General features: G+C 41.8%; 4 protein-coding genes and 1 non-coding gene across 6 annotated transcripts; 2 read left to right on the forward strand and 3 right to left on the reverse strand.

The window, feature by feature from the left end:
• The first annotated feature begins 292 nt into the window (after positions 1–292).
• ehd2b (EH-domain containing 2b) lies at positions 293–7,752 on the forward strand. Of its 2 annotated transcripts, none has more exons than XM_034096948.2 (7): positions 293–674; positions 1,640–2,086; positions 2,181–2,357; positions 3,321–3,436; positions 5,136–5,548; positions 5,637–5,801; positions 6,412–7,752. In XM_034096948.2, exons 2-7 carry the CDS (start codon positions 1,866–1,868, stop codon positions 6,958–6,960), a joined length of 1,641 nt encoding a protein of 546 aa, XP_033952839.1. In that variant the 5' UTR covers positions 293–674; positions 1,640–1,865; the 3' UTR covers positions 6,961–7,752. The 2 variants fall into 2 exon arrangements, with proteins under 2 accessions (XP_033952839.1, XP_033952840.1); XM_034096949.2 differs by having other exon boundaries at positions 3,321–3,418.
• Positions 7,753–9,908: 2,156 nt separating this feature from the next.
• Positions 9,909–12,544, reverse strand: nup88 (nucleoporin 88). Its single transcript, XM_034096945.2, has one exon. The coding sequence runs from the start codon at positions 12,542–12,544 to the stop codon at positions 10,328–10,330; it is 2,217 nt and encodes a 738-aa protein (XP_033952836.1). The 3' UTR covers positions 9,909–10,327.
• Positions 12,515–16,373, forward strand: psmd8 (proteasome 26S subunit, non-ATPase 8). Its single transcript, XM_034096951.2, has 7 exons — positions 12,515–12,694; positions 13,597–13,669; positions 13,802–13,904; positions 14,002–14,167; positions 14,811–14,911; positions 15,322–15,433; positions 15,684–16,373. The coding sequence occupies exons 1-7, from the start codon at positions 12,515–12,517 to the stop codon at positions 15,819–15,821; spliced, it is 873 nt and encodes a 290-aa protein (XP_033952842.1). The 3' UTR covers positions 15,822–16,373.
• An 82-nt stretch (positions 16,374–16,455) lies between these two features.
• LOC117457080 (uncharacterized) lies at positions 16,456–19,805 on the reverse strand. The gene is made up of 4 exons (XM_034096947.2): positions 19,750–19,805; positions 17,814–18,493; positions 16,689–17,621; positions 16,456–16,573 (listed from the first exon to the last, which is right to left on the reverse strand). The coding sequence occupies exons 2-4, from the start codon at positions 18,428–18,430 to the stop codon at positions 16,456–16,458; spliced, it is 1,668 nt and encodes a 555-aa protein (XP_033952838.1). The 5' UTR covers positions 18,431–18,493; positions 19,750–19,805.
• A 965-nt stretch (positions 19,806–20,770) lies between these two features.
• Positions 20,771–20,842, reverse strand: trnap-agg (transfer RNA proline (anticodon AGG)). The gene has a single exon. It is a non-coding gene; the product is annotated as a tRNA-Pro (tRNA).
• Between the last annotated feature and the right edge of the window lie 2,090 nt (positions 20,843–22,932).

The raw sequence follows: 22,932 nt of genomic DNA on the forward strand, positions 1-22,932 counted from the left end.
TATGAATAGTGCAATTAAAAGCAGAGACAAAAAGAAAAGGGTTCAAAGAATTTGGGAGGAGCGAGAGGGGTTAGGCTGATGACATGTTACAGTTGATCGACTAGGAAAAGGGAATGAAGGAGTTAAGAGAGGTGCAGCACCAGGTTGTGATTATCAGGCAAAGTATGCATATGGACACCGAGGCTATGTCATGTTTTGTAAGAAAAAAAGACTCCACCCAAATAATGTATTCACAGCCCCCTCCTCCAGGTCCACCCCCTCTGACCACAGCTCCGCTCATCCCTGCCCCGAGCCTAGTGTTGCCCACAGTGTTGCCAGGCATCCCTGCAAGAGGAGGTGCACTCAAACTTGTGGAAGCAAAGCAGGGGGAGAGAGGAAAATTGTGTGTCTCACTGTCTGACTTGTGCTCCTACAGCACGCAGAGTGAGGAACCTTTGCCAGATCAGGAGCTCATCTGAAATACATTAAAGCCAGGAGAAGAATGATTTCTCTGTAATCTAGCTGCGTTGACGCTCCACCGAGGGCTCCTATTCGCTGTCAGAGCTACACCCATACATGTAGCAGCAGCTCCTCAGCAAAAGACTGTTTTTGTCTCCTTAAATATTTCCCAATCTCCAGAGGACAAGACTGCAGAGGGAGATCAAGACGCTGGAAGAAGTTTCCATAAAAACTTGGTAAATACTTTTTTTTCTTATAACATGACTTTAATGATTCACTTTTATTTAAACTCCAATACATCCAGATTGTGGTACAGTAGTGGAAACGTAGTCGTGGTGGCATTTGAGTGCAATGTCACAACTTAGCTGCGTAATTGGTAACATAGGAATCCTTTTGAACAACTTTTTCCATTGCTCCATTAGGATGTTGAAGAACGACTCCCCTGATACTTGTTGCTGCTGCATGTTACATTTCCAAAACTGTGTTGCAATTGTGGTGCCCAAACCCACAAGGCATTTTCCACCATCCCTAAACTTCAGAAATCCCAGACCCTTAAACCAAGCCTTTAATTCTGTAAAGCAACTTTTACTCAGTTATTTTGTGTGTAATGGCGGTCAAATCACATTTCAATGTCTCTCCTGATGATCTCCAGGGTTCGCCATTTTGACAAGAAGTTTTTTCCACACTGGTCTTGTGACATGTCAGGACTGTATTCTCCTCTGGGCACTTACTTTTTTTCGTCCTAGTTTGAATAGGATTAGGGAGAAGATCTCCACAGATGAGTGAACGTCTGCTGACACGTGTCTTATCTTTGCTTCTGATAATAAGTAGTGCCTTCAGCTTCTAACACAGTGTCTCTGTTTATATAGACTAAAAGGAAAAAAAGTGACCTAAATGTTTCCTTATATAGACCTCCCTGTGAGATTCTTTTCCTTAACATAGCCATGCGCAGGGAGATAAAAGGAATGTCTTTCTCATTTCACTGTGAAGAAAATGATGGGCCTGTGCACATCCTGACGCAGGGCTGGGTGTCCACGTTTTCCAGCCTGAACACTAACTTTTTCCAGGCATGCACTGACAATGCTTGGCAGACTCCTGTTGGGCTGAAGCTCCCTCCAGATCCTCGCTCCAGGCGGTGGCACACTTACATCACCAGGTGCAAAGAAGACTGGATTCATCTTTTCTTCTGTCCACATTACAGGCACTCAAAGTTATCGGTGTGGGCCACAGGGGAAGATACTGACTTCAAACGACAGATCAGCCCTATCGTTCCTCTGGACGTGTGCAGAGGAGGTTTCAAGGCCAAGTGAGCACTGTTCGTATAAATACAGGAAGCACCTGAAGTTCTTTCCAAGGTTCAGGAAAGACGACAACGGACACAGTTGCGCATATTTTTGTACGAATCATCTAGTTAGTCAATAAACGACATGTCACGCTGGGGGAGGAAAAATGTGAAAAAGGCTCCTGAGGTGATCCGCACGGTGACAGAAGGCCTCAAGTCCTTGTATCGTAAGAAGCTGCTGCCTCTGGAGGAGTACTATGGTTTCCATGACTTCCACTCTCTCAGTCTGGAGGATGCAGATTTCGATAATAAGCCCATGGTGCTGGTGGTGGGGCAGTACTCCACTGGAAAGACAACCTTCATCAAGTAAGACGTTACGGCTCTGCATCAAACACTTTTAGATTGTGTGTGCGTTCGTTTTCCAGTACTGATAATGACAAGTTACATGTGTGATTGACAGGTATCTTCTGGAGCAGGATATCCCAGGGAGCAGGGTGGGACCTGAACCCACCACCGACTGCTTCACTGCGGTCATGCACGGGGAGGTGGAGGGCGTCATCCCCGGGAACGCCCTTATCGTAGACCCCAACAAGCCTTTCCGCAAACTCAACCCTTTTGGAAACACCTTCCTCAACAGGTGAGAGTGGGGGGGTTTGTTCACACTGTTGGTCTATTCCACACAGTGTTGTGTAATGTTTCCACTGAGGCAGCCAGATAGATATCAGCACGAAATGGATAGACTGTGAGAGAACCCGCGGAAGGAAAGATAACAGAAAGATTTTAGGCTTTATGGAATTTCAAGCCCTCGTGCCAAATTTTAGAGCGGGGGGGCACTTTCTTTATTTGTGGAAAAATGGAGAAATGGAGCGACATCACTGGAGAGGGTGATGAAAGCTAATGTACTCAGACAGGAACTGATATGTACGCAAGTTCAGAGTCGAGGTCAGAGGGCTCCATAGCCCCTCGGGGCAAAGATAAATAAATGAAGTAACAGTTTGTGTGAGGCCCAGGGAACCTATAGGAGCAAGCTTACGTTCTTTCCAATACTCTGTTTACCGTCTGGGCTGCCAGATTTGTGTGTCTTTTTCCAAGATTGAAGTCACATGTTTCACAATTAAGTGCTGTATGAAACGCATACAGACGTACTATTGATGGTTCTTTTACGTGAAAGCTCTGATGCCAGTTTTCCGGAGTCCCCCTCTCCCTCTGCAGGGTGTGTTTGTGAACGTATTTGCGTCTCCACTTGTGCTTTAACTTCCCGTTCTGGGACCGGTGGGCTCGTTAGTTCCATGACCCGCAGGAAGTGGTGTTGTTGTTCTAAGCCTAACATCGTTAGCGGGCCTTATTGTTTGATTCTGGCAGTGGTGGTCATTTTCCTTCAGGAAGCCCACAGCAATGAGAGGCCTGCTTGAACACAATGGTCTGCGCAGGGAGGGGTGAGGGGGGGGGGGGCTGCTTCCAATCTGCAACTTAGATCACGTTGGCTTCTTTGATAAGAGTTAACCATTTTTCACATGATTTAGATTCTATCCTTCTGCTCTAAACAAAACCGACCTCTGAACTTCTGGTTGTTTATGTCTGCTGATAAAATGTAACACAGGTTCCAGTGCGCGCAGATGCCCAACCAGGTCCTGGAGAGTATCAGCATTATTGACACACCAGGGATCCTGTCCGGTGCTAAGCAGAGAGTGAGCCGAGGTGAGGGGCTTTACAAAGGTGAGGAGAGGGGATATGGGGGTCCTGCAGAGACGCACTTCCCTGAACGTCAGCTCATAAACTCATCTCCTTGGCACGCCTCACCTAACTCATGGGACCAGTTTACTCTGTCACAATAACTCTTGACTGCAGGGCGAGGAAACATGTTAGCAGTACGCCGAGCAGCCAACACAACATAATCAGGAACAGAGATGGTACAGACACATATTCTGTCAGCACATCTGCAGGAATGTACCGTTGAGAAATCATCATCATCCTCATCATCATCATCATCTAGTCATCCACGCTTTAAGTAACCACTTATATCAAGTCAATCTGCATGAGCAACTAACAAGTTTCAACGATCAGTGCATCCAAATTGTGAAAAACACATTTCCTTACTTTTAACTGTTGGTGTTTTGTTTGATCTGCTGAGGAACATCTATGGGATTTCTGCTTCCACCTTAAAGGGGCCCTTTTATGCTTTTTAAAAAAAAAGAAAGTAAAAGAATGTCTCTCCTACACTGCCTGAAACGCCTCAATTGTAGTCCTTTCTACTTCCGTAACATAGTGACAACCCTGCGTAACACTGGCTCTTCTATTGGCTAGCGCTCCAACACAATGTACGTGATAGGCGAAGGGGCTGGACATCACTTAGGGTTGACCAGTCAACAGAGCCGGCCAGCTAACCAATCAGAGCAGACTTGGCTCTGGTTTCAGACAGAGGGTGAAAAGAGGTACTGCAGCACAGACAGTGTGAAACAAATAATAAGGATAAAGCATGGAAACGTGAAAATGAGCATCAGAGGGCCCCTTTAAGGACAATGGAGGTGAATGGAATGTTGCTTGTGGTGCTCACAGCTCTGCAAAATAAAAAAATCAGTTGGAGTTTCTCTGAATAATCCAAACTATTTGTTTGGTAAGCAGGAGGAGTTCCAACAATAACTTATCACAGTGAAGATTGTGGGGTATTCAGGGTCACTGGGACAAAGATGAGGAGCACCACAAACAGTAGTCACATTGAAGGAAAACTCAGAGATGGATAACTTAACACCATAAAACCCAAAAATGGCTATACCATAGGAGGTAAGTGAGAAAATATGCATTTTTGTAATTTGGGTGAACTGACCCTTTTAGTTTGATTGTGTTGATAACTAAAAAATATGAAAATTGGTTGCGATACACTTTTAGAGTGGTTATAGAATGATGCATTTTAATTTAGCAAAAGTAGCAAAACCAATGTTAAGGTAAACACCATTACAAGTGAAAGTCCTGTATTCAAAACCTTACTAATATAAAAGACCAAAAGCATTAAAATATAGGAACAATTCAGAGGTACATATCCAGAATGAGCCATTTCAGAATTCAGATTACTTTTGTTTTCAAAATCTGAATATGTAAGTTAATTAGTAGCTGCAAATAAATGGAACAACAAGTAAAGTACGGGTAGCTCTAAAAATTATACTTGCTTGAGTAAAGTTCTTAGTAACTTGCCACCACTGGACTTTTAAAGATTTCTCCATGTTAAAAGCCAAATCATTATTTTTAAATCGTGGTATGTTGCATACACTGACGCCCTGGTGTCTGCACATACAGACAGGAGGTGTGAAGGGTTGGTGTCTGAGTGGACCTTCTTCCCTCTCCTGTTCTTTTTTTGTTCAGCTCATACCACTTAGGTTCCCAAATATCTAGGTTATTAAACAATTGTCTATCTGAACAGGCTATGACTTCCCAGCCGTGCTGCGCTGGTTCGCGGAGCGCGTCGACCGCATCATCCTGCTCTTTGACGCCCATAAACTGGAGATCTCTGACGAGTTCTCCGAGGCCATCGGGGCCCTGAAGGGCAACGAGGACAAGCTGCGCGTGGTTCTCAACAAAGCCGACATGGTGGGCACCCAGCAGCTGATGAGAGTGTACGGTGCTCTCATGTGGTCCCTGGGGAAGGTGTTCGGGACCCCTGAGGTTCTGCGAGTCTACATTGGCTCCTTCTGGTCAGAGCCGCTGATGGTGACGGACAACAGGAAGCTGTTTGAGCTGGAGGAGGAGGATCTGTTCAACGACATCCAGAACCTTCCTCGCAACGCAGCCTTACGCAAGCTCAATGACCTGGTGAAGAGGGCCCGTCTGGTCCGGGTGAGTTTTGTTGGCTTGTCAACGTGTTTGCTACATGATTACTGACTTGTTAGGGGTGTTCCAATCTTGTGTTTTTTCTTAATCCCAGGTCCATGCCCACATCATCAGCTACCTGAAGCAGGAGATGCCCTCCGTCTTCAGGAAGGACAATAAGAAGAAAAATCTGATCTACCAGCTGCCAGTGATTTTCTCCAAGATCCAGCTGCAGCACAACATTTCTGCGGGAGACTTTCCAGATTGTACTAAAATGCAGGTTAGTCTCTACTGGGCACATCTGTACGACCAAATGAAGACTTTGCTTTAAAGGTCCTCTATGATACTGTTTTTCATCAATATATTATAGATCTCAGATATATACAAAACATGTCTCTGGAGTGTTTGGCTCGAAATACCGAACAGATCACCCATTGCAGCATTACCCATAATCCCCTCTGTTTCAGCACTGTTTCAAAATTGCTGATTCTCTGCCTGTTACTTTAGATGAAAATAAGGAGCCACTCCCCACGCCCCTCTGAGAGACATTTTGTTAAAAAAAACAAAACACAATGTTGCTCTAGGAGGAGATTTAGGTGATAAGGTGGGGGGGTGTTAGCTTGGTTGGTGATTCTGATAAGAATCACAAAGTGGCCAAAATCTGATCCGCTCAATTTCAGACAGGTTTTTATATAAATGGATCAGGACAGAAAGAGAGCAAATCTTTTTTCCTGAAACGTTCAGAATCTCTTAACGCAGAGGGGACACATGTTTATGTGTAAAAGACATGAAAAGTTGATTTTGCATAATAGGTGACCTTTAACTACTTAGTTGCTTTTAATCCAATTTGAAATCCCTTGCCTTACATCTTTATCATTCCCCTTTTGAAGGAGCAACTGATGGTCCATGATTTCAACAAGTTCAAATCCTTGAAGCCCAACCTGATGACAGCCTTGGATGAGCTTCTCTCCTCCGACATAGCCAAACTGATGCCCCTCCTGCGGCAGGAGGAGCTGGAAGCAGGCGACCAGCTCGGTGTTCAGGGTGGAGCCTTCATCGGGAACCGCGCTGGACCCTTCGGAGAGGGCGACCCCTTCGCCATGGAGAACGGAGAGGGCGGCGACGAGGAGGAAGACTGGGTGGTGACCAAAGATAAGCCCAAATATGATGAAATCTTCTACAACCTCGCTCCCAACGAGGGGAAACTGAGCGGCAACAAGGCCAAGGACTGGATGGAGAGCTCCCGCCTGCCCAACTCGGTGCTGGGTCGCATCTGGAAGCTGTCGGACGTGGACCACGACGGCATGCTGGATGATGAAGAGTTCGCCCTGGCCAGCCACCTGATTGAGGTCAAGCTGGAGGGCCACGGTCTGCCCCCCGAGCTGCCCCAACGCCTCATCCCCCCTTCCAAACGCAGGCAGAAGGGTTCTGATATATAGAACCCGGAGCTGAGAGAGACTCTTCTCTATTCGCTGTGCAACTGTTTGTTTTTGCTCTTATTTCCCCCCCAGACCCAAGTCAAAAATGTTTGTATGTAAGTTGTTCAACTTTTCCTCTGATTTGGGTCTTGCACAATGGAACATACTGTATTCAAGTGTGAGTCAATCCTTTGAGACTGAGGGCTAACTGCAGAAGATTGTGTATTAAGAAGTCACACGGGTCTGGGTGCTTCTTCTTCCCTTAAGTTGCCTTTTTATCATAAGCTTTTAAAATATATCTACTTCTGTTTACAGAGCAGAGGTCGGCCTCTAAGTGAGCTGTGTTGAGCATATATTTGGCAGCATTCAGAGCTCAAATGTTCTGTAAAGTATCCTTTAAATTTAACATTCCTGCGTCGACTAGATTTCAGTGGCTCAGTGTTGTCTTGGTAATAATTCCTAAGATTATGCCATTTATTCTTCATGCCTGGTATATCTGACGAGGGGAACTGTTTAAGACTTATATTGCTCCTATGATTTGTTCATAGCATTTTTAACTCAAACACGTCTATGAATAACCTGAATGCTTTTCACTTTTCCTGCTTTACATGCCACCATTTTGTGCATAAACTTTATATATTATTTTTGTAATTGTTGCTGTTTTGTATGTGCAGACCTCGGTTTTGATAAAAGAACATGACACGCTGAGATAAACTTTGGATTATTGATATATTTTCTGACTACTGTACACAGCTCCACCAACGGTTCTTATGTTAACGTTATTGTAACCGAATAAAAAAAACCTTGACTGTGTTTTGTCTCTATGGCGACCCTTTTGTGCATCAAAGAAATAGACCAAGCTTGAAAGAGTTAGTAGAAAATGAGTCATTACAAATGCCTACAATTAAGCACAACTATGCGATACAGAGTTAGTGGTTATGTTTTGCACTCTTTCAACAAGATTTCCTTTCTATTTGGTCTCTCAGTGACGGGCCAGATAAACAGTGAGTCACACTCCACTGCCAAGTCCTCATACCACCATTTTCCGAGGCTCTCCCCCTCTCGTATTCCCTCCATCTGAAGCTTTTTTCTCTCTTTAAAACACACATGTTTAAATACACCATCCTTGTTGAATACCACATTCACTCCCTCAGTAGCCTCCCTGTGAATGTCTTCAGATTTAGTGCACTATGCGGTATAAGCACAAATATGTGTTTCACATGAGGCTTTCAAGGTTCAAAGAAGAAGAAGGGGAGGACTCCCTGCCTCCCTGTTCTACTCCTCCATGGAAAGAAACACAAATGAGAACCAGAGGCAGCCCTTGCCTCGCTGCTCTCTGGCTCACAGTGACTCACATGTGAAGAATGTGGTGGGTTGGCCAGAGTTATTAATATCTCCTTTCCTAGGGTCCGCTAAGTTTCCTCAGGCTCATACACAGGATCTAGACACTGTACCTTTATGAAAGACTTTAACAACATCCCCCTATTAGGAGAATTCCTCAGATAGACCTGCGGCGCACCACACCCTCTCCTGTGTGTTTGGGGGTGTGTGAGAGAGGCAGAGGGAGGTGATGGGTGGAAATAAGTCAAGTGAGGTGACACAATTCAACAGAGATGTTCTTATCGACGTCGATGTTTGACTGGATAAGAACTTGGGATTGCTTCTTGTGTATTTTCAAGAGTCAGAAAATCCTCATAGCAGTTCAAACTATGTCTGCCTGTTAGAAAATGTGCTTGTGCTGAGTCATAAACCATATCGAACTTGTTTACTCAAATGAAGCTGCCACAGCAATGGGGTGAGGCTTGCAGCTGCAGCTCAGAGCCCCCACCAACATCAGGCGTCCCCAACAATGGAGCTTGCTCAACGAAACCGGGGTCTCCTCTATACGTCACAGTGTTTACGTGGGGAATTCCTCACTGGCAAACCGGTCTGTTAAAAAAATAAGGTCACCAGCTCTGGAGAGGGCTGACACCTGGTGGATTCCTGACAGCCGTACACTGGAACTGTGCACAGCCATGAACAACTGTAGAGGGCAGACTGAAGTGCACTGGATCACGGCCCCCTTTTTTATCAATGAGTAAACTGACTGACCACTGACTTGATGTTACATATTTTTAGGAGAAGCAACGTTTCATATTGTATTCAAGGCAGAACTTAATAGTGGAGAAAAATGATAATCTGTGTAGTTAAACCAAATTGTGCCAATAATATCTGCATGTAAAAGAAACCATGTGGAGGATTTTTTATCAGATTATTTCATGATTTTCCTTTAATGAATACAAAATGTTTTTTTATATTTAGTTAAATTGTCAGACATACTTATTTGTATGCTTCTTACTGGCTGTTGTGTTATTCCCTCTCTTATGTGGTATATGATTACTTTCACAATGCCAGACAGAGATGTTTATCAGAGAGGGAATATAGATAACGTTCAGGTCTGCACCATCTTACATCTTAATGGACAAAACTTTTAAAATAATATTTACATTGGTTTTGGTTGTCTTACAGTTTTTCTAACAGTAAAATCAAGAAGGCCTCGCAACCCCCATAAGGCCTTGACTACCCCCAGATTGGCACTAAATTATATTTACTTTCACATTTTCTCCCCAAGTTTGCTTTATGAATCACTGTTAACTGTTCCTCTTGTCCATGCAGCCTGTAAAGAGATCAATGCTGTGGATTGTTGACCAAATTGTGCCATTTATTTTATTGTTGAGTTTTGTTTCTTTCAACTTAAAGATTTGGTTTGAACTGAAATTTAGGAACTCATTTATAATACCCACAACTGGACAAAGAGTTGCATTTAAAAAGGGATTTATGTCTGAGGATTCATTACAGCAACAAATTACTTCCAATTTACATAGTGAGAATTGTAGAATGTGAACCTATATTTTAACCATCTTTTTAGAATCATGTCTTTAACTTGTACAATTTCATTTAACTGATATAATGTGTTACAAATGACTAAAGATGGTACAGACAACTTTTATTTTTTATTATTAATCCAAAAAGGAATCAAAATATGCTCAATAGTTCAAAAAATATTTCCCATTTTCTTGTCTGAATGACATTTTCTGCTCTAAACAACTGACTTGAACCTTAACGTTATGAAACATTGACGTTAGAAATATGACTATCTTATTTAAGACATTAAGGCAAACTTATCACATCCCTAATAAGAGACAAACAACATGTAGTATCAAAGGTAAAGTTATATGAGCGTATATAAAATATATTTCAATTCAAATACCCATTCCACACATGGCACATTCAATCATGACAAAAGCAGCTTCTAATGTCACAAAAAAGCCAATTACATTTTTAGTAGATGAACAAGCATTTGACTTATTTTCCCCATTCGTTAGCAATACATATTTTTCTGTAGTGCTTAGAAACTAAAATGGCTTTTGATGTCTTTCATTTGTTTCATCATGTCACCAATTTGCTGTCCCTGTTCTCTGAGGACGTCCTGAACCACCTTCTTCTGCTGGGCGTTGAGCGAGACTGTCGTCCTGTCCGCCGGCACGTCTTTGTCCACCTGTCTCTTCTGGTACTCCATCTTCATGTTCACCTGTTTGATGCAGTTGTCCAGGTGCTTCAGTTGATCGCCGATGGTCCTTAGCTCCTTCTTCATTTCCTTCTCGCTGTTTGACAGTATGGGCAGCTGGCTTTGCAGGCTGCCCAGCACTTTCTTAACCCTGTTCATGATGGTCTCCTGTCGATACTTGGCGTCCTCGTACTTGTCCGCCAACCTCTCCGCCGCCTCCCTCAGACTCTTCCTCTCCTCCCTGCACAGAGTCATCTCATCCAGCTGCTTGTTCTTCTGGCTTGTCAGGAGTTTCACCCTCCTCTGCAGCTCTTCCCGGGCCATGTCCTGCTTGAGAATGTACTCCTCGCGGAAGACCTGCGTGGCCCTGCTGAGAAGCTGCAGGCACTCTGGAGGCGGCGGTGATGTCTCCTTGTCCCCGGCCTTGAGAACGAGAGGATTGGTGGAGCTACGAGCCAGGATGTTGCGGATGTGCTGCTCGAAGGAGTCGTTGGCCAGCCCGCGCAGAGGGGAGCTACCAGAGCCTGGGCCTGGGTGTGAACAGAGCAGGGGGGGGGAGGGGGGGCGAATGGAGCTCAACAGGGGCAACAGGATGCACTCGTAGGTGCTGGTGATGCAGATCATGGTGGCGCCCAAGGAGAGGTCGGACACAATCAAAAAGCCGAGAACTGGAGACGACTGACTGGTCTGGAGGGGTCTGGTACAAAGAATGTGCTCCACAATACAGCGCTTCTCAGCAGCCAGCTCCTGCAGACTATCCTTATCCTCCTCGCCCGAACGAAGGAAGTTCTGCAGCTTGTTGACCCAGATTAGCCCCACACTGTGCACTCCTGCTTCATGGGTGCAGTGGTACCTGTGCTGGCATAGGGGGTCTCTGTGCAGTCTGATAGGACAGGTGAAATCCAACTCCTGGGGCTCCTCATCTTCTGCTGTGGCTACTTTGAGGGTGAGCTCCAACTCAACACACTCAAAAACGTAGAGAGCCGGGACAGCACCCGGGCCTCGGATCCACTTCTCCACCGCCCCCGCCTCCTCCTCTTCTTCAGACTCCAGCACCACACAGTGGTACAGCGTGCCCGTTTCTGTGGCAATGACCAGGATGCTGGGAACACATGGCAGGCAGAGGATGGCACACGCATCATAGCCATAGTTATCCTCTGCTGCGGGGTACATGGGGAGGGGTCCAGCAGGTTTAGTTAGACTCAAACCGTTTACCTGGCTCGTGTAGCTCACATATGTCTCCCCATTTTCATAGAGGATGTAGAGAGGGTAGACCAGCTGGTCTTTTGAGCCATGTGAATGCCGAAGGGGAGATGAAATCGGCCCGAAGTCAAACGCCACCGCTATCTCGCCGAGAGATGCTGCGTATGAGCGGACGGGACGGTGGCTGGCGCTGTCATCTTCAGACTGCGACACTGACAGGACTTTGGTTGGAGTCTGGGGCGACTTCAAGCCGTAAAACCGGATGGCGTTGTCGGATGTGAGCAGCACCAGGTGGGGCTCGTCGGCCTCGCTAGGGTACCACGCCGCCTGCCGCAGACTCACCGACGCGGAGCTGGTGAAGAAGCGCTCCGCCACCGGGATGGTTTTGCAGTTAACTTCGCTCCGCCCCCCCTCAAACTCGGACCTCTTGCCCCACCGCTGAGGGAGCTCCAGCACCGAGACCCCTCGCTGCCCAATGAGCGCCACGTGGTGCTGGGTAGGACTGACTAGCACCTGGCACAGGTCAAAGAGAGGAGGGTTGATGCACAGCAGGGTCTGGTGGTTCCCGCTGCCGCGTCCCTCATCCGTGTTCAGCTGTCGCAAGTTGGTGGTGTAAAACACGCGGTCTATGTCGTCCCACACGAACAAGTCCCCACCCAAACAAAATGTCAGGTTTTTAGCTATCCCTCTTTCATTTGAGAAAGGATCTGAATCCAACTTCCCCCTTATTTTTTGGAAAATAGCATGGTTTGGTAGCTCACTCAACCACCGCTCAGTGCCGAAAGCCGCCATCTTGATCTGCCGTCTGTAACGGAAAAAAAGTCCATGGCAACAAGAGTGATTCACGACAGTCATTTAACGTATTACGGCGGCCGGTGTCGTACATTTTGCAGAATCACCATGGCGCTGAAAGAGACTGCAGGGCTATATGATCATCTAAAAGCAGAGTGGAATAAGAAGAACCCCAGCCTGAGTAAATGTGGAGATCTTCTGACCAAACTCAAGGTAAAGTCGCACATATGTTTGTCTGTTTTTAAGCCTGTATCTATGAGTCAAATGAGGAACACAGCTTATTTTGAAGCGTCGGCGTTGTTAGCATATATAGCTAAGTTTGCTAACCTGGGCTAGCTAGGCTGACGTTGTTTTTGAGTTTTCTATTATGTTAGCTTTAAACACACATAGTTATATTGTCTGTGTGGTAAACACACTGCGTTTCTATTTCGTAACTATATGTTAGTGTTTGGCTTATAAGGCAATACAATATTATTCGGTTTCCAGAGTCAGGAAACGTTGTGTGTTGCTAACGCAAACCTAGTGTTGGCTGATTCATTGTCAAAGTAGTTCCATCCAAAATAAACATTTGAACAAAAATACATTTAGGACGACATTACGCATTGTTTATTTTATCGGTTGCTTTTTCTTGTTAAAAGTAAAGTTGCAACTCCTCGGTTGAAATTGTATTAATTTAGATGTGTAAGTTAGCTGTCGGGAAAACACATATAGAAATTATTGATATTTTGGTTAAAAGCTATTTATTTCAAGTGTATTAAAAGTAAAGGTCCTGCTTTAAACACTTACGTAGAAGTACACAACTATAAGCGTCCAAATATACCTTGTGTGTCAAAAGTAAAATGACTCATTATAAAGAATGGTTTATTTCAGAATCATATGGATTATTTTCCTCGATTATAATTAGTGATGCCCTTATGTTGGGGCTAATTCTAACAATTTATACATACTGCTGGGTAGCCTATTTTCTAATATTATATCTTAATAATTATATTTAGTTGCCAATAATGAAAGGTTAATGACATGATCCGAAACTATTATAAACAATTTGATTAAGACCGAGTCCATGATATGTTTGACCTTGAGTACAAAATGACACCAAACTTCTTTTTTTACAGGTTTCATTACTGGAGCTGAACTTCTTACCTACCACTGGGTCTGCGCTCACCAAGCAGCAGCTTATTTTAGCTCGTGAGTATTGATGGCAAACAAGCGGACAGACAACATTTGATATTACTCAAGAATGACTTTTTGTCATAGTACTAAACCAGTTCATGAGGAGATCTACCTAATAATAGAGGAATATTTGTGTGTGTCTTTCAGGTGATGTCCTTGAAATCGGAGCCTTGTGGAGCATCCTCAAGAAGGATATCCCTTCCTTCGAGAGATACATGGCCCAGCTCAAATGTTACTACTTTGATTACAAGTAATGTCACTTTTCCTTTTTTTAATTGGTATGTTGCTACATTGTACAAATGGTGTTTTTTCTCTAAATGTTCTCTTCTTCAACTTTTTTCATGAAGGGAGGAACTGCCCGAGGCTGCCTACATGCACCAGTTACTGGGACTGAACCTGCTCTTCCTGCTCTCACAGAACCGCGTGTCTGAGTTTCACACAGAACTTGAGAGACTGAGCGCTCGCGACATTCAGACCAACGTATACATCAGACACCCGGTGTCCCTCGAGCAGGTGCTGCAATTTACTCCTAGGACATCGCTTTGTTGATCTGCCCTGACTCTGTGTTCAGGCTGACATTTTATCATTTCTGCTACAATCAGTAATATTGTACCCTCAAATCAATATTTTTTACATTATTGTTTGTGGGTTGTCCATTCAATTAGGAAGGAACACACATGTAGGTTAATTGACAGGATAACAGCTGTGTTTTGGTTCAGTTGTACCCTCAAATTAAGTTTATTCACTCCTGTAGTCATTGTTGCATAAGCGCTTTGAGCACCAGGAAAAGCGCTTTATAAATGTAATGTATTATTATTATTATTATTATTGTCTACTCAACACTGTCAGTCTGTTATAGTAGGAAATACAACATTGTCATATTACATTAGACCAAAATTACGCCATGTTTATTTTTGGCTGGCTAGGTTTGACTGCTACCTGCAGACATGCTTACTTCGTGCTTTTCAAAAATGATTGGCCAAAACTTATCGTAGACATAGATTTCTTACAGTTTAATTTTGAGGCACATTGATTTGATAACTGTGATTGTTGCACTCACACATTATGAACTCAAACTAATCACATATAATATGAAGCTTGTCTCAATAATAACCTGCATGTTAACCCTTCTGTTATCCTCCTCTGACCTTCTCAGTACTTGATGGAAGGAAGCTACAACAAGGTCTTTCTAGCCAAAGGCAATATCCCTGCAGAGAGCTACACCTTTTTTATAGACATTTTGCTCGACACAATTCGGTAAGCATCAATATGGTAATCCAGCCTGTCATACTTTCTACACCTTTTCAATGATGTAGTCCGAAACACTTGATTTAGGACCATATCTGTTGGTTTTGCTGTAAAATGAAGTTGTATATTTCGGTTCAGGTCCAAATGATGTATTGGTTTAGAAATGTTACCATGGCTGTGAAAAAAGTGGCATACGTTATCATTAAAAAGGTTTAGCATAGTGAGGGTCAGCAAAAACATCTACATTTGTGATATGTTAAGCTGTAGGTGAACACACCAACATCAAAGAGCTATCATGTATGCTATCTTACTAGGTTACTCAACACAAAACATATTTCAATTGTGTGACAATTGAAATGCATGACAATGTCTTTTAAATGTGTGTTCAACTAAAACGCTGATCTATTTATTTATTCCAGTGATGAGATCGCAGGTTGCATAGAGAAAGCATACGAGCAGATCCAGTTCAACGAAGCCACGCGTGTGCTTTTCTTCAGCTCCCCGAAAAAGATGACAGACTATGCCAAGAAGGTGTGTAACATTTCATTTGGGAATTAACTTAAACCATATGTCGGATTTAAGGTTGTATACAAAAAGGACAAGATGACTTAATAAAGAGGCTAGTCGTGGGCTGGCACCTTAAACACACCAAGACACACATCATGTAAAAAGTAGATTTCTTGGTCATTTAATTCCTCAAATTGAAATTCCCTCCTGGAGTCTTGCTTCCAACGAATGAAAGGACCAAACAGCCCAAACTGATTGTTCCTTGTCTTTTCAGAGGGGATGGAGTTTGAGCGCAGACGGCTACTACTCGTTCAGCGGCCAGCAGCAGCGGACAGAGGAGGTGACCATCCCCTCCACAGAGCTGGCACAACAGGTCATCGAATACGCACGACAGCTGGAAATGATTGTGTAATCCGCCCCCAGGAACACACTCAGACATGTACAAACACACTCAGAAACACGAGCCGCTGATCCAGTACACCCAGTCAAATGCTCAAACGCAGTTTCCCTGAGGGATAAGACTTCATGGGGGGGTTGATTTGTTGCCCATACTCCTTAAAAAAATATTTTTGTTGTATTTGAGTTATCAGCAGCTCATCCTGTCTTGAGGTTCTATTTTAAATATGGGGAAACAGAAAGGATCACAGGTGTATTGCTACACATCTTCCGTTACATTAAAACAGAGCTTTTATTGGGTTATTCCAAACTGGTCACCTCTGGGACTCTATTACAGAACAAATGTTCCCATAAATTTAAGCCAACTTTTTTTTGGTATACAAAGTTTTTCCTTAGTAGCGCTCACGGATATGTGTTGCCCTTGCCTTGTATCCTGGCAACTAACAGAATCGCCATTGCAGTTTGAGTGTTTTCTAAATAGTAAAGCCCGTTCCTCCCTACATGGTTTGTAATCCAGTTGATATTACAATGCAAATCTTTCTCTGCAATAAACGATTCCGAAAATAAACTTTCTGAAATACTGCGTGTTTTATTTATATTTTTTACACTGCAAGTCTTTCTTATTAAAATGCTGGTTAAGGTGACATATTTTAAATGTCAGGAATCTTCATCCTACTCAGTGCTCTTTGTCTCAGTGGTATGCACGCTGCGAGTCTCACCGTGGTGATCCAAGGAGGCTCACACAGGCGCTTTGGGCATTCATAAGACCTGTGGAAGTATAGTTTGAGGTTATTTTCTGTTCTTGAAATTGTGATTAACATCAAAAAGGAAGTTAATGAGATTTCAAATTGACGCTGACAAACTAGCTTAAATTGTAGCTCACCACTTCTGGACATTTGATGGCAAACCGATCCCCTTGTTATGATGACGGCGCGCCTTGTGGGAGCAGGACTGATTCACTGTAAACGGGGGCCATCGACCTCCAGTACGAGCTGCTTTCTGTTCTTCGGTTTGAACCCGTTCATTCTCCCCATTCACATCTCCTTTTGTATCCCCGTGCTTTTCTTTCTCACGGACCTTTCCTGTGTGATTGCGTTTAATGTTTTTTACTGCTTTGCTTCTTGTCTTTGGCTTAACAGCAGGATCTTGAGGTTCCTGCTGGAGTCCGGTGCTTGTCTCTGGAGCTGCACTTGTGGGGTTATGAGTGGCAGCTGTCCCTTCAACTCCTGGGACCTTCAACGCTTGTGCGTTCGTTTTTTTATTTTGTATTGAAGTGTTTCTGTTGGGGTTTGGTTTTTTATTGTGTGTCTTGGTTGTGTTTCCTTCCACGGCCTGCTGCTGTGAACTCTCCTGCAGCGGATTGACAGCCGGCCCAGCTGCTTTCTGGTTGCATCCAACACCATCTAGCTCTTTTTTCTTAACTAGCTTCCTTCTTAGCCGCATTTTGACAGCAGCGGCACGACTCCTTTCTGAATTCACACCTAAGCGATACTTGAGGTCCTCTTCTTCTTCTTCGGTAACACTTTTGGAGTTTGCTTCTTTTTCCTTTGTGTGGACCTGAGCTTCTGCTTGCTTTTGTCCTGTTGCAGGGCATTGTAACTCGGAGCTTCCTGTGTTCACACGAGAGCCAAATAAACTGGACTTCTGAGCTGCTGATTGGCTGATCTCTGTTTCGGTTTGTGCCACTACTTTTTTGCTTTGTAGGTCAGCTGTAAGTAAACGTCTGACCACCCTCTTGTATACACGCTGCATAGGTTCTGGCTTTTTAGCGTCCGGAACTTGAAGCGGTATATCTGTTGGCTCTGTACTCCCAAAGCTGGTAAGGGGAGATACAAGTTCATAAGTTACTAATAGCAGTGCAAATAGTTCTAAAGACGTGGAGCCTGGACTACACTGAATATGTCAGGTTCACTTAGCCAATGTCATCATGTTATTGTTTTGTATACAACATTAGTGTGTAATGTTTATAATATACCATGTATTAATGCATAGCATGAAGTCAACTCACCTCCATTCCATAGTCACTTGGGATGAGGCCGGTGCTGTGTGTAGTGGAACCGCTGTACATTCATTATGGTGAGTTTCTCCAAACACCACCGGTCTGTTTCCCCGGTGCTGCACAGGTTTTGTCTGTTTCACTTGTGATTCTGAAGGTCGTGACTGCTGCGGGCATAATGTACCGAGGAGACCAAGTCGCAGTGCTAGGCCTTTATTCAAAGCCTCTATCCAATTCAGAGCATTGGTCTTACTATCCTTAGGTTCTGCAAGCGATGTGTGTTGTTGAGTCACTGGGTCAGCTTTGGAAATAAATGGGATATATTTGACTGGGTCAGCATCCTGTGAAATGTTCTTAGCCTTGTGGGTGCTTTGTTCTCCGTGTGGAAGAGCATAAGCAGGAAATTGTTGCATCCATGAGAGCATTGCTTCAGCTCCACGGCTGGGATCCATCTGATGAAGTTGAGAAGGGACTTGACTGCTGTTGGCAGAGCTGCTGAGGTCTCCAGATAAATCATTCTCCTCTTTGGCAGCTTCTTCTTTTGAGGTCTCCTTTTGTATGTCCTTATTGTATGGATGTTTTTCACTTTGTCTCATCTCTTTTGACTTAAAAATACCCATACTGTTCATTTATATATGAAAAAAATATAGAACAAATATATTCAAACAAAATAAAGGTTTGATTTGACCTTGCTGCAAAAAAGAAGAAGTGATTTTATCAGAATACTCAAAAGTCACGTCTGGAGATATTCACTTTTATTGTCCGCAAAGTTTACGAAAACTAGAAAACACATTTGAACTGATCCTACTACCAAGTGCGGTCGGTCAAAAGCTTGATATTTGTCTGCCACAGATCTCCATTTAGTATTTTTGTATACATATCAGCCACATGTCATGTATTGCAACATACTACAGCCACTGCTGCTTATTTTGGTTAAAGTAGTACTAGTTTTAAACTACAGTGTCCAGCTGTTTAATACAAAAATAATTCCATATGTTTCTGTTGTTTTTTTTTAATAGAAAAACAATACTGTCTTGATTTTGGATTTACTTTAAATGTAATAAAAATGTATTTACCATAAATCCTGTTGTGGAAAGTAAAGTAGTAAAGTACATTTACTCAAGTACTTGAGTACTTTTTGGACATATTTGTACTTTACTTGAGTATTTCCATTTATTACTTCATACTTCTACTCCACTACATTTTAAAGGGGAACATTGTACTTTTTACTTACTACAGTGACTAGTGTTTTACATATAAAAACACATGATATGCTTATATGGTACAATGCAGTACTGTACTTCTAATCTCCTTCTAGTTCTTAAATACTCTTACATGTATGAAAAGAGGATAACATAATAACAATAATACTATAATCCTGTGAAAATATCCATTCTGCAGAAGTACTTTTACTTTTGATACTTGAAGTACATTTAGCTTATATTACTGCTGTACTTTATATTTGTCTGAAACGGTTGTGCAGAATGAGTACGTAAGTAAGTATATTTAGTTGCTAATACTTTTGTACTTTAATTTAAGTAACATTTACATATTTTACTTGTAGTGGAGTGTTTTAATATGATAGTATTTGTACTTTTACTCAAAATAAAGAATCTGAGTACTTATTTGAACACTCTTAATGACTAAGCTCATGATGGTTATATAAGGCAAAAAAGGTTTTAAATGTATCCTACATCACAAAAAAGTGCTGCCTATCAACAGTTAGCGTGTATCAATAAGTGTGTAGCTTATCTAACAAAGGTTTTCAATTAATTTTAATGACTAAATGCCAGCACTAACATAAGTTGTGTTCAGTTGCTCGCTTAGAAAACCACTTTGATTTTGTTAGACGTTGTAAGTGTAAATATTTCAGATACACGAAACAGCCATTCAATAGTTAAAGTAGCGTAATCACTTCCGTGAGAAAAGGCGGATAAAGAAAACTAACCTGCGGCTGGGCTGCCGGTCTGCAGGGATGGTTATCAGAGGGAAGGACACATTCACAAACATATTTTCATTTGAAAAGTTCAAATGTTCGGTCGTCAGTTCTAAAGAAACGACCAGTACAAACGGTCGATAAGTTATGTAGTTTAATTGGTTCCATCAATGAACTGTATAGCAAAGTAGGCAACTTTCCCACAGTCCCCAAACGCCTCACAAGTCTGATGCTTGCCAGTTGATTTTATGCCTACATTGTTAGCTAAAATGTGCTCCACACTACCCCATGAGGGACTAAAATCAATTTTTAAGACCCAAATTATTTATTTAGTTAATGATTTGCATAATGCCAAATTAAATGTTACCAGATTGCTTCAAAGTCATAAAGTCAGGTGATAATCCACTACTTTTGTAAATGTACCTATACATTAAATCGAACTGCCATGGTTATTCTACTGTGTGCTGCGTTGATGGGAAATTGTAGGTGAGAGGCTAAACGTGTGTATTCTGATATAAGGGCTACAATAACAAATGTTTGGTCAATGTGGTCATTAGTTGTTTTCATTGATAATTCGTTAGTTTCAACAATTCTAATGGGTCGCACCCTCGAAGATCATTTTGTAAAATAGCTTTAATATATAAAGTAGTGTATATTATTATTAATTGACGATACTTTTCGTATGCATGTTGGAATATTAGTATGTGCTACCATGTAACAAAATATCATAATGTTGATATACTTTCTGTCAACAATCTAAAAGTAGGCTTTTTGTCAGTGAATTTGCCAAACGCTGTCCTTGGTGGCCTTATGATATTTATAAGTTTAACAACGTAATTACCTTACTTTCACAACGGGTTGAATAAAGGGATCTTTTCTGTGATTTGTTTCGCCCAGGGTCCAAGCCTGGGAGCAGCGGGAGTTTTCCGGTACGTGGCAACTATCTCATTTGATAATTGACAGGAGCACTCTGTGCAAAGTGTCGGTGCAATACACTTCTTGGAATGTTACGTTGGCCCTTGTTTCAAAATCTGGGCTCGTCCGGGATTTGAACCCGGGACCTCTCGCACCCTAAGCGAGAATCATACCCCTAGACCAACGAACCATATGAATGTGCCACAGGCTGCAAGTCTTTAGCACAATGAATAACTAAGTAAAGCTGAAGTTTGAGCATTTACTTTGTACGACTTTTATTTTAACCCATTGTGAAACATAAAATATCATTCTGTGTTGTAGCCTGTGTAACTATGTCTACGTGTACACTGTATTCTGCTACAGATATGTGTAATGTCTCAAATATGAAAGATCAGGGTCGGTATTTTTTTTAATTAAGTGACCACAAAGTAACATATGATAAGTTAGTCAACTGTTTTATTGTGTACAAGCCTTAATTATATAAATGAAACGTCAGATGTCGTTTCTTATAAGCAGGGTGTTGCTGTCCATGGTGCTAACGTCTAAAAGCTGCCAACGCAACGATCCTAATAGTGGTGTAAACTAAATACTTTACTTAACTACAATTTTGAGATACTACTTGAGTACTTTACTTGAGTATTTTAATTGTTTGCTACTTTGTACTTCTACATCGATACAATTCAAAAGTTAAATAGTGCATTTTAACTCCAGTACATTTATATAATACTTTAATTACTTTGCAGATTTGGATTAATGATATGAAATAATCAACACTTAAATAATATTGTAGTTACACATGGAGTAACATCCACAAGCTATCATACAGCATTACAATTGTAAAATTAGCTGCACCTTTACCAGCTGTGATTAACAGCAATAATTATAATAGTAACATATATATAATATCAGAAAATGGGCCATTCTGCATAATGAATACTTTCGGTAGCCTACATAAAGTATATTTAGATGCTAATACTTTTGTACTTTCACTTTAGTAAGAATTGTAATGCAGGACTTTTACTTGAGTATAAGATATCAGTAATTCTTCCACCTCTGACCTTAATATACTTATTTAGGCTACTTTTTAAGAATCTTCTAAGCATAGCAACAACACAATTATCCAGTATATGTGGCTTGAAAAAGAGGAATGCTGGCAAAAATGCTATGAAGGGCAAATCATTTTTTAAATATGTTAACTTTGCGATATATGGAGTGCTTTTGCCCATGATAATTAAGGGATCAGGCGGGGGTCATTCATGGTTTACCCAGCTTTTCATTTACCACCCACTGCACTGCATATACCAGCATCTCAGTGCTCAATTTCAATCATTTCAAGTCACATTGTAGACCCAGAGGTGGAAGAAGTACTCAGAATGTGTACTTAAGTCAAAGTAATACCAGAGTGAGTGGCGATTACTTACGTAAAGGCACAAAAGTATTAGCATCAAAATATACTTAAAGTACCCAAAGTAAAAGTACCCGATTAGGCCATTCCAGAATTATTTATATAAGATGTTTTGATTATAATTATTGATGCAATACTGTGTTTATTACAGCTGGTAACGGTGCAGCTAGTTTTAATAACTTTGTATGGGTTTGTGGATTTACTCCAGGTGTAAGTCTTATTTAAAGGTTGGTTATATTTCATATAATTCATCCACATTTTCAAAGTAACTAAAGGTACCAAATAAATACACTCCAACACAATTTAAACCTGAACTAAAATAAATATATTCTGTCAACAGATTACACACACTTGTATGAGGTTAGTTGAAAGCAATAATATTAACTTTAAATAAAAAACAATAGCTTCAACTTAATACTATTGTTTTCAACTAACCTAATATAATAATAATAATAATAATAATAATAATAATAATAATAATAATAATAATAATAATAATAATGATAATAATAATAATAATAATAATAATAATAATAATAATAATAATAATAATAATAATAATAATAAGGAACCTGTAGACAGAATACATTTAATTAAAGTCACTGTTTAATTGTTTCAGTGTAAAGTGGATTACAAGTATAGGCCTACATCTGATTTGTAGTGTGATAGAAGTACAACCCATTGAAATACTCAAGTAAAGTACAAGTCTCTCAAAATGTTACTTAAGTACAGTGTACTTGAGTAAATTGACTTGGTTACTTACTTTACACTACTGGTCAAACCCTATGGGCCACCTAAAGCCAGGATGCTGTCAATGATTAGTGCGGATGTGTTGGCACAGGGCAGGTAGAGAGAGAGAGAGAGAGAGAGAGAGA

This window comes from Pseudochaenichthys georgianus, chromosome 13 (assembly GCF_902827115.2).
Source record: "Pseudochaenichthys georgianus chromosome 13, fPseGeo1.2, whole genome shotgun sequence".
Classification (NCBI taxonomy): Eukaryota; Metazoa; Chordata; class Actinopteri; order Perciformes; family Channichthyidae; genus Pseudochaenichthys; species Pseudochaenichthys georgianus.

Excerpts from the sequence above, each read along its gene's own strand:
- ehd2b (XM_034096948.2), top strand. The coding sequence starts at position 1,866 with ATGTCACGCTGGGGGAGGAAAAATGTGAAAAAGGCTCCTGAGGTGATC. Across the intron at positions 2,087-2,180 it reads GGAAAGACAACCTTCATCAA|GTATCTTCTGGAGCAGGATA; the intron begins GTAAGACGTTAC and ends TGTGATTGACAG. Across the intron at positions 5,549-5,636 it reads AGAGGGCCCGTCTGGTCCGG|GTCCATGCCCACATCATCAG; the intron begins GTGAGTTTTGTT and ends TCTTAATCCCAG.
- psmd8 (XM_034096951.2), top strand. The coding sequence starts at position 12,515 with ATGGCAACAAGAGTGATTCACGACAGTCATTTAACGTATTACGGCGGC. Across the intron at positions 12,695-13,596 it reads ATCTTCTGACCAAACTCAAG|GTTTCATTACTGGAGCTGAA; the intron begins GTAAAGTCGCAC and ends CTTTTTTTACAG. Across the intron at positions 14,912-15,321 it reads ATTTTGCTCGACACAATTCG|TGATGAGATCGCAGGTTGCA; the intron begins GTAAGCATCAAT and ends TATTTATTCCAG.
- nup88 (XM_034096945.2), bottom strand. The coding sequence starts at position 12,544 with ATGACTGTCGTGAATCACTCTTGTTGCCATGGACTTTTTTTCCGTTAC.
- LOC117457080 (XM_034096947.2), bottom strand. The coding sequence starts at position 18,430 with ATGAACAGTATGGGTATTTTTAAGTCAAAAGAGATGAGACAAAGTGAA. Across the intron at positions 17,622-17,813 it reads CAAGTGACTATGGAATGGAG|CTTTGGGAGTACAGAGCCAA; the intron begins GTGAGTTGACTT and ends TCCCCTTACCAG. Across the intron at positions 16,574-16,688 it reads CCATCAAATGTCCAGAAGTG|GTCTTATGAATGCCCAAAGC; the intron begins GTGAGCTACAAT and ends ATACTTCCACAG.